This window comes from Nelumbo nucifera, chromosome 3 (assembly GCF_055504915.1).
Source record: "Nelumbo nucifera cultivar China Antique chromosome 3, China Antique-T2T, whole genome shotgun sequence".
In the NCBI taxonomy this organism is placed as follows: domain Eukaryota; kingdom Viridiplantae; phylum Streptophyta; class Magnoliopsida; order Proteales; family Nelumbonaceae; genus Nelumbo; species Nelumbo nucifera.
The window spans coordinates 80,758,213-80,770,814 of record NC_142651.1 but is presented as its reverse complement, the minus strand read 5'-3'; the positions used below and the strand labels follow the sequence as shown (position 1 = coordinate 80,770,814).

The 12,602-nt window shown below is 35.7% G+C and overlaps 1 protein-coding gene and 1 pseudogene across 4 annotated transcripts in view; one reads left to right on the top strand and one right to left on the bottom strand.

The window, feature by feature from the left end:
• Positions 1 to 3,444: 3,444 nt before the first annotated feature.
• On the top strand, positions 3,445 to 3,966 carry LOC104588491 (large ribosomal subunit protein uL5z pseudogene; annotated as a pseudogene).
• Positions 3,967 to 5,260: 1,294 nt separating this feature from the next.
• LOC104590997 (putative ALA-interacting subunit 2) overlaps positions 5,261 to 12,602 on the bottom strand; it is a 55,879-nt gene continuing 48,537 nt past the window's right edge. For 3 of the 4 annotated variants that reach the window (XM_088901031.1, XM_088901034.1, XM_088901033.1), the window contains 4 exons: positions 10,992 to 11,289; positions 9,963 to 10,252; positions 8,029 to 8,134; positions 5,261 to 5,629 (listed from right to left, as the gene is read on the bottom strand). In XM_088901031.1, the coding sequence (XP_088757157.1) occupies positions 8,080 to 8,134; positions 9,963 to 10,252; positions 10,992 to 11,289 (643 nt within the window). In that variant the 3' untranslated portion in view covers positions 5,261 to 5,629; positions 8,029 to 8,079. The remainder of the gene's footprint in view (positions 5,630 to 8,028; positions 8,135 to 9,962; positions 10,253 to 10,991; positions 11,290 to 12,602) is intronic. The other variant, XM_088901032.1, reaches the window with a different exon arrangement.

Genomic DNA, 12,602 nt, shown 5'->3' with positions numbered 1-12,602 from the left:
AATCCACCTCATTAGCTAGGTACACTTATTTCTATTGATACGCTTAAACCTTGCAATGTTGATTCCCTTGTCATTAATGATCTTGATGTTCCTATTGCTAAGAGAAAGGGTGTTATATCTTGTACCACTAATCAACCTATCTCTTATTTTGTGTCCTATGACCATATTTCACCTTCATATCGTGCTTTCCTCTCTTCTATTGACAGTATCCCTATTTCTAAGAATGTGGTAGAAGCTTTATCCAAGCCTAAATGGACAGATGCAATGAAGGAAAAAATTGATGCATTGCACAAAAAATGGCACTCAGGAGTTGGTGTATCTTCCTGAAGGGAAGGAACCAGTGGAATGCAAGTTGGTGTTCACAATGAAGCATAAGGCTTATGGAACTGTTGAAAAGTATAAAGGCCAGACCGGTGGCAAAAGGTTTCACATAGGTATATGGAGTAGACTATGCAGAGACATTTGCTCCAGTAGCCAAAATGAACTCTATCAAAATTCTTCTCTCATTGGCAGCAAATCTTGACCGGGAACTTCATCAATTGGACATCAAGAATGCTTTCTTGAATGGTGACTTAGAAGAGGAAGTGTACATGACCCAACCTCTAGGTTTTTGTGCCAAAGGCAATGAAAAGAAAGTGTGTAGGTTAAAAAAAATCTTTATATGGGTTAAAACAATCACCTCGAACCTGGTTTAGTAAGTTCCTCTTAGCAATTCAACAAATGGGGTTCCAATAATGTCAGTCAGACCACACTCTATTTGTGAAGAAAGGTGAAAGGAAAATTACAACTTTAATTGTGTATGTGGATGACATCGTGATCACAGGAGACTAGGAGACCGAAATACAGAAACTAAAAAAGTTCTTAGCCACTCAATTAGAGGTGAAAGATCTAAGACCCTTACGTTATTTCCTTGGAATTGAAATTGCCCACTCTCAAAAGGGCATCTTTATTTCCCAATGGAATACGTATTGAATCTACTAGAAGATACAAGCAAGCTAGGGGTGAAACCAAGTGACTCGCCAATTGAACCTAACCATCAGTTGGGAGAGACAGTCAGGGGGAGTTCTTGAAAGATGTTAAGAAGTTTCAAAGACTTGTAAAGAGACTCTTATATTTGTCTATGACCAGACTTGGTATTGCTTATACAATGGGTGTCCTTAGTCAGTTCATGCACAACCCTAGGGCAACTCACTTTGAAACCGGAGAGAGAATCCTTAGATACCTCAATAAATTTCTAGGAGCTGGTTTGTTGTTCTAGAAACATGGACATTTAAAGGTGGAAGTATATATTGATGCTGATTAGGCAGGGGCGGTCAATGACCGAAAGTCTACCAGTGGGTATTTTACCTTTGTAGGAGGTAACTTGGCCACCTTGAGGAGTAAGTGAATTGGGTTTTGCATTCAACAACCCCATGCCATTATATTATGGCAATAAAGTTGCTATCAACATTGTTGCTAATCCAGTCCTCCATGATAAGATGAAACACATTGAAGTGGATAAGCATTTTATTAGAGAAAAACTTGTGAGTGGAGAAGTATGTACTCCATATGTCAGCTCAGAGGAACAACTTGCAGACATCTTCACCAAGGGTCTTCAACATGTGCGGCATAATGATTTGTGTGACAAGTTGGGAATGATTGACATCTATGCTCCAACTTGAGGGGGAGTGCTGAAATAGTTTATTTTATGTCTTGTTAGGATCTGTTTGGTTATTTTAAAGTCTTTTATTTTCTATTATTGTACTTCACTTACAACAGGGGCATAAGGGTCTTTTCCCTTTTGTTTTAGACACCCTATAAATACTAATAGAAGCTAGCGCCGCCAACACTATTCCATTGTCGCCAATCTCTTCTCTTCTTCTTCTCTTCTCTTTCTCTCTTATTTTTAGTGGGATTTATTGTCAAGAATTCCCAAGCCTGTCCCACTGCAAACCCATTCAACCCATCCTACCCAAGTCCATTATCATATAAGAAAAATGTAATATTGCTCAAAAAAATGATATGGCTGCGTTTGTTTTTGGTGTAAATGAGAACCAGAGTAAATTTTACACCCTGGTTCAAATTTATTTAGGTTTGTTTTCAATGTAAGTTTTACATAGAAAATCAATGTAAACTCCACTCACAATGAAGTTTTATAAAGACTACATTGATTTTATCGATGTAATATTCTACGTACACTGACTACACCTTTTTCACTTTACCAATTCATTATATTTAAACCGACCGATCCACTTTTCAATGGATGTACTTTTACGTCATGAAAACATTACACTTAAAAACAAATGCAACCTATGGTAAATGGTGAAATCACCTTTAATGAGTCACAAGGGGAAGTATTTGAATCCTTTCTTAACCACTTATACTATGAGCATATACCCTAATAACTTATAAGTTACAACCAATCAACTGGTATCATGGCACCCAAAAAAAAAAAAAAACTAGTATCCTAAAAGTGGTAAAAAATCATATGCTTTTTTATTAAGAGGTTGTTTGGTTCTGTAACATTTTTTTAATGTTTTTTGACAGCTAGGCTTCCTTCAATTCCCAAACCTGTCCCACTCCAAACCCATTAAACCCGTCTTGTTCCAAATCCGTATTCGTCATCACATAAGTGAAATCTAATGTCACTCTAAACAAAAATGGTATGGTAGGTTAATGGTGAAAACACCTATAATGGGTCACAACTTGGGAAGAGTTTGAATCCTTGCTTAACCCATTTTACTATATGTGTATATGGTTTGAGTATGTTTGAATCCTTGATTAACCCCTTTTATATATGGTTTGACTATGATACCATAATAACTTATAAGTTATAACTAGTCAACTGATATCATAGAAATGGTAATGAATCATATGCTTTTTATTACAGGGCCATTTGATTCTAGGGAGAATGACTGATCAGCCAAGCTCCAAATTCTTTAGCCCCACCGTACAGGGGATGAATCCCGACCATGGATTGATGCCAAATTCCTGGGAAAGATGCGGTTTATAGGGGGGCTACTAATAGACTATGGGGGGCTGTAATTCAGAATTCTGCAGTGAACTAGAGAGTACTTTTCCCTTGATTCTATTGCCATTTATTTAATAAACATTACTTCATGTTGAAAATTAGAAAGGGAAAATCTATGATATGGAAAAAGAATCTTTTCCATATCATATCGGATGAGATGGACCAATCAACATTGGACTTTCTGTTTCGGTTAATACGGTTATCACAGGTAACCGGTTTCAAAAACAACAATTAAAATCACATTTCAAAAAAGAAAATCATTTAAATATAAGAAAGACGTTAACGTCTTCACTGTTAAACGTCACCCTCCCCCTACTCACCTGAGAGCTAATAAGGTGAAGTTGAATATGGCGAGGGTTTCTTCTATCCCACCACTTCTCTCCGTAAACGATCAACCTATTTGGTTGCCTCTGTAACCTCGACTGCGGAGAGCAATGGCTTCAGAGAAGAAGCTCTCGAACCCAATGCGGGAGATCAAAGTTCAAAAATTAGTCCTCAACATCTCCGTTGGTAAAAGTGGAGATTGTCTCACTAGAGTCGCGAAGGTGTTGGAACAGCTGAGTGGGCAAACCCCCATTTTCTTAAAAGCTAGGTCTATCGTTTGGTCTTTTGGTATAAGTATAAGATGTAATGAGAAGATTACGTGCTACGCCACACTCAGGGGTGAGAAGGCGAAGCAACTTCTGGAGAGTGGGTTGAAGGTCAAGGAATATGAGCTCTTGAGGAGGAACTTCAGTGATACTGGATGCTTCAGTTTCAGTATTCAGGAGCATATCGATTTGGGTATCAACTATGATCCTTCAATCGGTATTTATGGTATGGACTTTTATGTCATTCACGAACGACCGAGATATCGCGTTGCTCGCCGTCGTAGGTGTAAATCTCATATTGGGATCCAACACAGGGTCACAAAGGAGGATGCTATGAAGTGGTCCTCAACAAGGCTAAGACAATAGCAACTTCTTAGGGAGATCCCCATTAATCTGGATCCCATTTAAGTTTTGGCAAGGTTTGTAGACCAGGAATATTCATTCTGTTTTATGCGAGTTTGTAGACCATTATGACCCAATCTGACCAGCTTCTTAGGCAAGGTTTGTAGACCAGCTTCCAATATAAATCTGACCCCATCAATATGACCAGCTATTTAGGCAAGGTTTGATCAGGATTTATTTTGGATTGGGTCATATTGGCTCAGACAATATGATCAGGACTACTGGACTAGTAGTTTTGTAGGTGTTTTATTACGTGATCCTAGTACATATGTGATTCGTAAGCCTTTCTCTCTGTTTGGTTCTCCATTTTTATTTTTCTTAAGATATCTTTCACTTGCTTTTATTCATATGTAGGTATCGGTTCTCTTTAAGAAGAAGAAGAATACACCTGTGGTAGAGAGTGAGGGAGGTGAATAACCTCTTGGATGCTGATTGAAGGCATTGTGGATTTACGATTTCAAGAGGGAGAAGTTCAACCAGAAGAGAGAACTAGAAAGAGATAAGAATGGGTAACGGAGGATTCTTAACGGATAGGTTAAAGAGTGTTTTAAATTTTAATTAAAATATAAAAAAAAATAATTATCGATTACTTAAATAATTCCGGTAACTGCTGTATACATGGCAGTAGCAGGGGTTTTAGATATGATATGGTTTTCCATATCATAGTCAGACCCAATTAGAAAAGACAGTTGAAAAACGTTTTTTGATGTTTTTTGACAGATGCACGCCATTAAGCGCCACATAAGCTGAATAGTGAAAGAACGCCTGGATGTTAAGAGGAAACATAAAAAAAAAAGCTTCCCCCAACAAATGGCTCTCACTCAAAACAAAGGCAAATGTTTATTTAATAAACGATTTAACCAAACAGTGTTTCAGGGGAAACACCTATGTGACACTAAGGTGGCGCCATTTTTCAGATAAACAGCAACGAAACCAAACACCATCTAAAGCTCTTCTAATATCATGTCTTTCCGGTATCATATAATTTCCATAATACATGCACAGCTTTATAATCAAGTAAATGGGAGTGGGCACCCTTGTTAAATATAAATGGATTTGGGTTTATGGGGTACCCTAAGAATAAAACCCGAACTCGTCCCAAACCTTATAGGGTTTTGATAAGTGGATCCTATTAGGGTTAGGATGGGTCTAGTCCCAAACCCTAAGAATAAAACCCGAACTCGTCCCAAACCCACAAATTTTCCATCCCTATTCTCTCCCCAAGTGATTAAAAAAAACTAGCAAACATCTCCCATTCTTTCTTGAACTGAAGAGTTTTTATCAATTGATTGTATATTGATCAATAAAATATGCATGTGCACTTTTTATATGGTAAAGATGTATAGCCACAATACAAATGACATAGCTTTATTGTCATTTTGTGGTGTATATATACATACAAATACAAACTATATTTCAATATAAGAAAGTAATCCTGAGAAGTGAGAATTAGTGGTTTATCATGGTTGCTCTGGTTCTGGCCATTCCCCATTTACCTCTTCAGGATTCCTGACCAAAGTAAATTATGAGCAGTCTGGACTGTAAAATTGTTAGTCTGGGCAATTTGCTGGCAGCTAGTTGTAGAATAAAGGCTTCCATAATCAGTTATCAGCCATTTGCATAACTCCTGAAACAAAATATATCATCAATCACCTTGAAGACAAGTATTATAAATAAAAAAACCTGTTCAAGACTAGGAACGAGGACAGGTACTTAAAGGGCTATTGCAAATAAATTGCAATAACTTCTAAGTAGGTCATCTCTGCATGAATGCTCTTTTATTTCAGCTCAATGGAGGTGGAATTGCAGACTGCTCATTAGATGAGTGAAGCATTGGCAACTCTCCAGCCACATGAGCCCTACACCCCATTAGTTACTAAAGTCTCTCCTCAGAGATGCCAGCCCTTAAAGTTCCAACATTTTAATCAAGAAATTACCAGAAGAGATTGATTTTCTTACATAGATCTGAATGCTTTCAGTAGCAATTTATTTCCCAAGCTTAGTGATTTCAAGCAACTGAAGTTGAATATATTTATTTCTCCTAAACTTGTTAAAAATACATACAAGCTACAAGCCAAAAAAAAAAAGAAAAAAGAAAAAGGGAAGAAATTTCGGTCAATCTTCTTATTCCCTTTCCTTTAGTTTAGCCTTCTGAGGTTCATACAAGTCCCAAATTCAGCTTTTATCACATTTAGTATCTTTCCTCCTTATTCTTTAAAAGATATTCCCTTTCTTATTGAATCAGGAAAAAAGAGAAAAAAATTGGTGATTGATGGTTCCTTTTTTTTTTTTTTTCGTTTTATAGTGAAAATGGGTTCTTTTGGTCATCATAGCTCTTTTTACATGAAACTAAACAAATCTACAACAAATTTTCTATTTCTTGCAGTTGTATGCGCAATGTCAATATTTGGGGTATATTGGCCAAAATATCATGACATCATGAACAAACCTCATGTAGTTCTAAAATTATTTCTTTAAAACACCAGGGATCTCCATTGCGTGGAAAATTTTACAAGGGACTTTGTAAATATCAAGGAAGCTGTATTCAATTCTAGCATATATCAAGTGCATTATGACACACTTCATGCTGACATTTATAGAACAATGAATTTTCCCCTTATAGGATTTAGTGGTGTTGTATATTGGATGCACCCAGTAAACCAGATGAAGCAACAGATTATGGTGCATTTGGAGATAAAAATTCTTAACAATTTTCCCTCAACTTTCTGTTTCTCTCTTACTTTCTGTCAAACCAAACATAGCTTTGGATCACATGTTGGTTCTAGAAAAGCTAATGCTTAATAGGAAGAAGAAAACATCAAAAGCAAATGATCCCAAAAGTCCATTTTATCCCATACTATATTTTTTTAATATAGAATTTAAAAAGAACAGAACACTAGAATGTGCCTCTCTTCTGTCAATAGTGTCTACCATAGTAGTACCTGTAGAAGGTTTAGATGAAAAATCCGAACAGAACAAAGATTCATAGCATTCATGTTAGGATTGTTTATTATTATTGTTATCTGTTTCTGAAATACAACAGTCTGAGTTCTTGGATTAGTTAATAAAAAGTCACTAACAGTTTTTACTTAAATAGCAGACTGAACTTTTTATGACATACTTCATTCTAATCATCCTTGACATTTCCTAGTTCAATATAACAAGAAAAAGTGCTATGAACCCTATCTCAAGATATAGCTATGCAGCCCCTTTCGTAATAAACATAAAAAATAAAAATAAAAAATAAAAAAGAGCTAACTCAGAAGCCTTTGTCTAAGGGCTGCAGAACCTGCTGCTTTTTGGTCCATATGTCCTATGACTCCAGCATGAGAAGAAGGCCACAAAAAACATGGAATGTGTCAGTGTGAAAAGATAAGAAGACTTCATTTCCCAATTAGAGAGTGAGGATGTGTGTAGCCGTCATCAAAATAATTCAGATAATGTGTCCATACTCCATGATATCAAAGATAGCAGTAATGGCAGTGGTAATGGTGATAGCGGTGACAACAATGTCAACAATGATGATTATGATCATCTTCCCTTCATCCTTACCATATGCAGATACAACCATCCCCTGACAACAATCATCTTGTCCATTTAAAATCTCAAAGTACTTTCTACACCTGTTGATCAACTGACCTAATGTTGATATCCTGTTTTCCTTTAAGCTTCTCTCATAAAGACAAAGCCAAAAGTTATCACTATCCATAATTTTCCCCTTCTCAAATCCTAAGTTTTCATAAAGGAATCTTTGATGTCCTGCCTTGTATCAATATTCTAACTTCTGGTTTAATTGGTTAACTTAAAAACATGGAGTATTCAAAATATAGTTAATCCTAATTTGAATAAATAATTAATTCTATGCAACTGGATATTGCCTCTTTATTTGAAAATACTGAACAGTTCCCCATTAGCAATCTAGTTAGCTGTTGCTTTGTAATTTTGTATAACAATCTCCCATTATGTAATTTCCCATAATTTTCTTAGAAAAATTCCAATGAATCTGTTTGGAGGAGAGGATATAACCTTTTCCAGAATCCAGATCCACCAAAATTCTTTTTGATGCAACAACAGCTTTTAACTAGCATTACTTTTCCTGTTCCAAGATATATAAGCTATGTCTCCATAAGGCCTGAAAACAAACAACATATAATAAATCAGGCAAGTCTTCAAATAACTGGCAACAAAGCCAAGTATTCAGCATTAGAAGGGTGAAAATAATAGTTTAACAAATGAAATATTTTGCTGTTCTTTTTTTTTTTCTTTTGATGGAACATACTAAGTCAGACCAAGAAAACAAATGATGATCCAAAGGTCCTTTTTACATAATGAACCTTCTTCTAAACAGTGTTACAGGACACCTTAAATTGGTGGGTCTAGCTGAGTCAGTATTTGGACATCATGTTAAACTTCTGACAAGATGATGATGCTCCATGATGAAGCCAAAGAAAAAATTGTTGTCACTAAACTGTCATGAGAAATATCTGTTGAGTGGGCCGATTTATGTTTAGTTTGTTTTCTTTTAAATTAAGAAGTTGTTGGGCCTTGGGCCCATTAGTTTTTTATTTATAAAAGAATTGTAAGTACTTAGTTTGAGTTGCCGCCCTACTAGGGGCATCTTTGTAATATCCCATATTTAAGTTAATTATAAATAGAATGAGGGGCTCGCGGCTAGGGTTATGAATCACTATCCTAGTCGACCTTCTCCTTTTCTTCCCTTTCCTCTGTCTATTGCTGAAACCCCCAACTTTCTCCTCTTCCTTTCACAAGAAGCTTGGCCGAATCAGCACATAAGGCTTTCTACTATATCCATTTCACTTCCAACAATTTGAATTTTCAAGGTTCTATTTAAATTTAAAATTCTTACTACTTTGTCAAATAGGTAATTTATTATTTCTTAATGGGCATGTGTTTCTAGAGTTTGACATGCTAGATGTCTGAATATGATGACATCAATGCTGAACACCAATGTAATACTGCCTGTGTATTCATCAGTAGATGTGCTTCTCAACAAAATGTCAGTTGAGTACCATGAGAAGCCAACCAGTCTGAATTGAACAAGGATATTATTTCCATAATTAGATTAGTATCTAAAAAATTTTACAATGAGAGTTTCTGGTAAACAATTTTGACCTGGTTAGCAAAGCCAAAAAGGGTTTATAGGTATGGTCAAGTAGGAATTTGGAATGGTTAGAACTGTTTGCATTTATGGTGTTTGTACTTAAGGGTCTCAGTTTGTAAAGAGTACAAATACAAGTATGTATAGTACAAATACATGCAAAATAATACAAAATACAAGGTTTTGCACTCTACGTATTTGTATTTTTACTCCTTCCAAACTGAGCCTAAGTCTTTCAATTAGGGCTGATCATTCCCAACCTAACCTGGCTTAGAATATATACTATATATGTTTTTTATACATATATTATATTTTACAAAATAGAATATGAATTTATATACAAATAAGTTTGCATGGACACCCCATGTTTGATAAAGATTTACAAGTCAACACATGTCCATGAGTCAACTCATGTAAAAATTCATAATTTATTTTCCACGGTTTTCTATTGCTATATTGTTGAATTCAAAGCTTCCATCATAATTAGTCAATGTGGCATGTGGGACCTCGAATGCCAACTTGTTCATTTCAACCAAAAGGCCGATAGCCTAACGTTCAAGGTCTCACATTGACAAATTATCAAAATGGAAGCTTTGCATTCACCTATTTAACAATAGGCAACCATACAAGTTGTGCAAGAACTCAATAATATGAATATCTTAAAGAAATAACCGCAAAGATGCACGTGTCCATTAATTTTTTGGAACACAAAGTTGTTCAAAAGAAAAAAGATCCATCACTCTATCATCATAAAATGTGCTACAATATAATTTTGATATAAAGTTCAACATAGAGAGAGAAATATATAAGCATAGATTCCCATGAACATATGGAGCTTTACCTAGGATTTTTCACATGGAGTAGCATGAAGACAAGGGAGATGAATATGCAGGACGAACCAACAGCAATATAGGCCATCCCAAGGAAGTCATTCTTTCCTCCCAACCAGCTTGACGTTGAAAGAATAAGTTTCTTCTTTCCCCCAAAACTGTAAGTATTATAATTGTTCAGGATGTTTACTACTATTATGTCATCTGCTTCTAGATCCTCTTCAATTCTTCCATACAATTTCCGGAAGCTAGGAAGAGCAGCAGTACGCATCCAAACAATTAGATCCTCCTGATCACTTAGCTGATTTACATAATACCCCCCGAGGACACCAAAAAAAAAAGAGAGAAATAAATAATCAGAAAGATAAGAAAATAAAAATAGAGGGAGGTAAAAACTAATTATGAGAACTTGAGATGAAAGCATATAAAAAAGCCAAAACAAAAAAGAAGAATTCAATAAGAAAAGAGCAAACAAAGAGGGTTATCTTCTATACATTCTGGCGCTTGTGACCAACCAAGAGGAAACTTTTCCTAAACTACTTTCAACATTTTGCAGACATCTTCAATAATGTATGGGTTGATTTCTGGTATAGGAATTTATTAGATGAGACCCATAATACGGTAAATCCAGAGCCCCAAGCTGTACCTAACTACCATATCTCTATGGAAGTGGTACAGTCCCTAATGCAAATAACCCTTGAACAAATATCAAATAATTCTTATGATACTTCAACACCTACAAACTCCTACAAATAACATCATTTCCACCAGAATCACTCCACGTAACAAAATCAGCCAGAAAGTAGAATTTTAGCAACAATTTGATTGCCAACAATGTGGAAAAAATATTTTATGGCTCTGCTAAGTAAGATGGTCTACAGCTCTAAGGATAAAATGGTTAACAGTTTCAAAAGTAGAAGCTTTCTTTTTGCTTTTAAGATACAAATTCTCAAAGAACAATTCAACAAATTTAGTCCAAACTGGTAAAAAAAATAAGAAAATATTAAAACCAATCCAAAAAAAAAAAAAAGTTAACTCACAGGAATACTTGGATCTAGCTTTCCACCACCAATCAAGGTTCCATTCTGGAAATTGAAGGGATATACATGCTTCCCAAACTTGTGATCCCGATCACTCTTCCAGGCAATATTCTTCCTGTTAACCCTCAATTGTGCTGCCTCACGAACAAAAGTAAACGTATCATTGAACAAACTCCATGCTATCAACCCACAAGGGACAATTGGGAGCCCATTGTTGGATTGCTCAGGTTTGCAGGAACTAGTGTCATTGTACTTCAGACCATATAAGAGCTGGCGATCATCTCTACTTTTGACATATCTGGCAAATAATTAAATATTTTTAAAAAAGGACTGAAAATACTATGCTAGAATATTAGGAATAGGTGAGACATTAAAGAAGAACAAAGTTAAAGCGTATTCTTTTGAAGGGAACCATTATAGCGAGGTCAAATAGGACAATATTTAGAAACACAGTAGGCATATTGGGTGTATGGCAAGACTTTTTTTATCGATAGCTGTGAAATTTCATTAAGAATCAATAAGGAGTACAAGCAATCAAAAAAGGGGAAATAATCTCTCTTAACTCTCCCCAACACTTCTTACATAAATACATAATACAACAGAGCCCAAAAATGATTGTCTCTACCCACCCCTTGATTTGCTAGAACATTAGCAAATGATTTTTTTTTTGATAGATTACATTAGCAAATGAATTAGCACTTCTATTAACCCAATGCAGCCTTACTTCGATGCCCTGTGTTGATTTCTTGAACTTCTTTCATTGCTGTATCTCCAGAAATTGTTTTCCTCCTTTTGCAACCAGTCCACCACCAACTTGGAATCACCTTCAATAATCAACTTGCTAATATTCATATCCCTTGCCCTTTGTACACCTTCCAAAACAGCCAAAATACCAGCCCTTAATGAATCACCTAACCCAATTGGACCTGAATAAATTGCAAGAACTTGCCTTCTTCATTTTTCAAAACATCTCCAATGCCTGAGGGGTCCAGATTACCCACAGTGTATGGCAACACTATCATACAAAGAGAATCCTATTAGATCAACCATAAAAGGAACTGAAAGCTCTACTAGCTTACTACAAAGAACCTTTGACACCTAACAGATCCAGCTCCTGATAGGCACTTAGACTGTTAGCAGATCCAAGGCTCATCATGCCACCTTTAGGGTCTCATGCAATCCAGTCTGTATTTGTTTATTTCTTCAGTTTTCTAGGAAAACTTCAATGCATCTTGGCAGCTTTATAAGAGATTTAGATTAAAGAAAAGTAGTCATAGACTTCAGAAGCATCAGAGGTGGCTTATGTCAGCTATTTCAAGATCTTCAGAAGCAGTAAAATGTGTAATAGAGAGAATGAAGTGTTTTCTTTGCATTGTTTTTGTTGTTTTTTGTTGGTAACAGGTCATTAAGAACTTATTAATAGGGAGAATGAAGTGTAAATGTGTAATTAGGCAATGGACTTGTATGTTTTTTTCTCTCCGTTTTTTAATTCTTTCAGTGAGACTAGAGATTGTCCACAATTGGGATGACTTCTGACTTTGGATGTTAGCTCTGATTGGTCCATCTCTACTTAGAGATCTGTTAAGGCTAATTCTACTGCCTTGTTTTTGT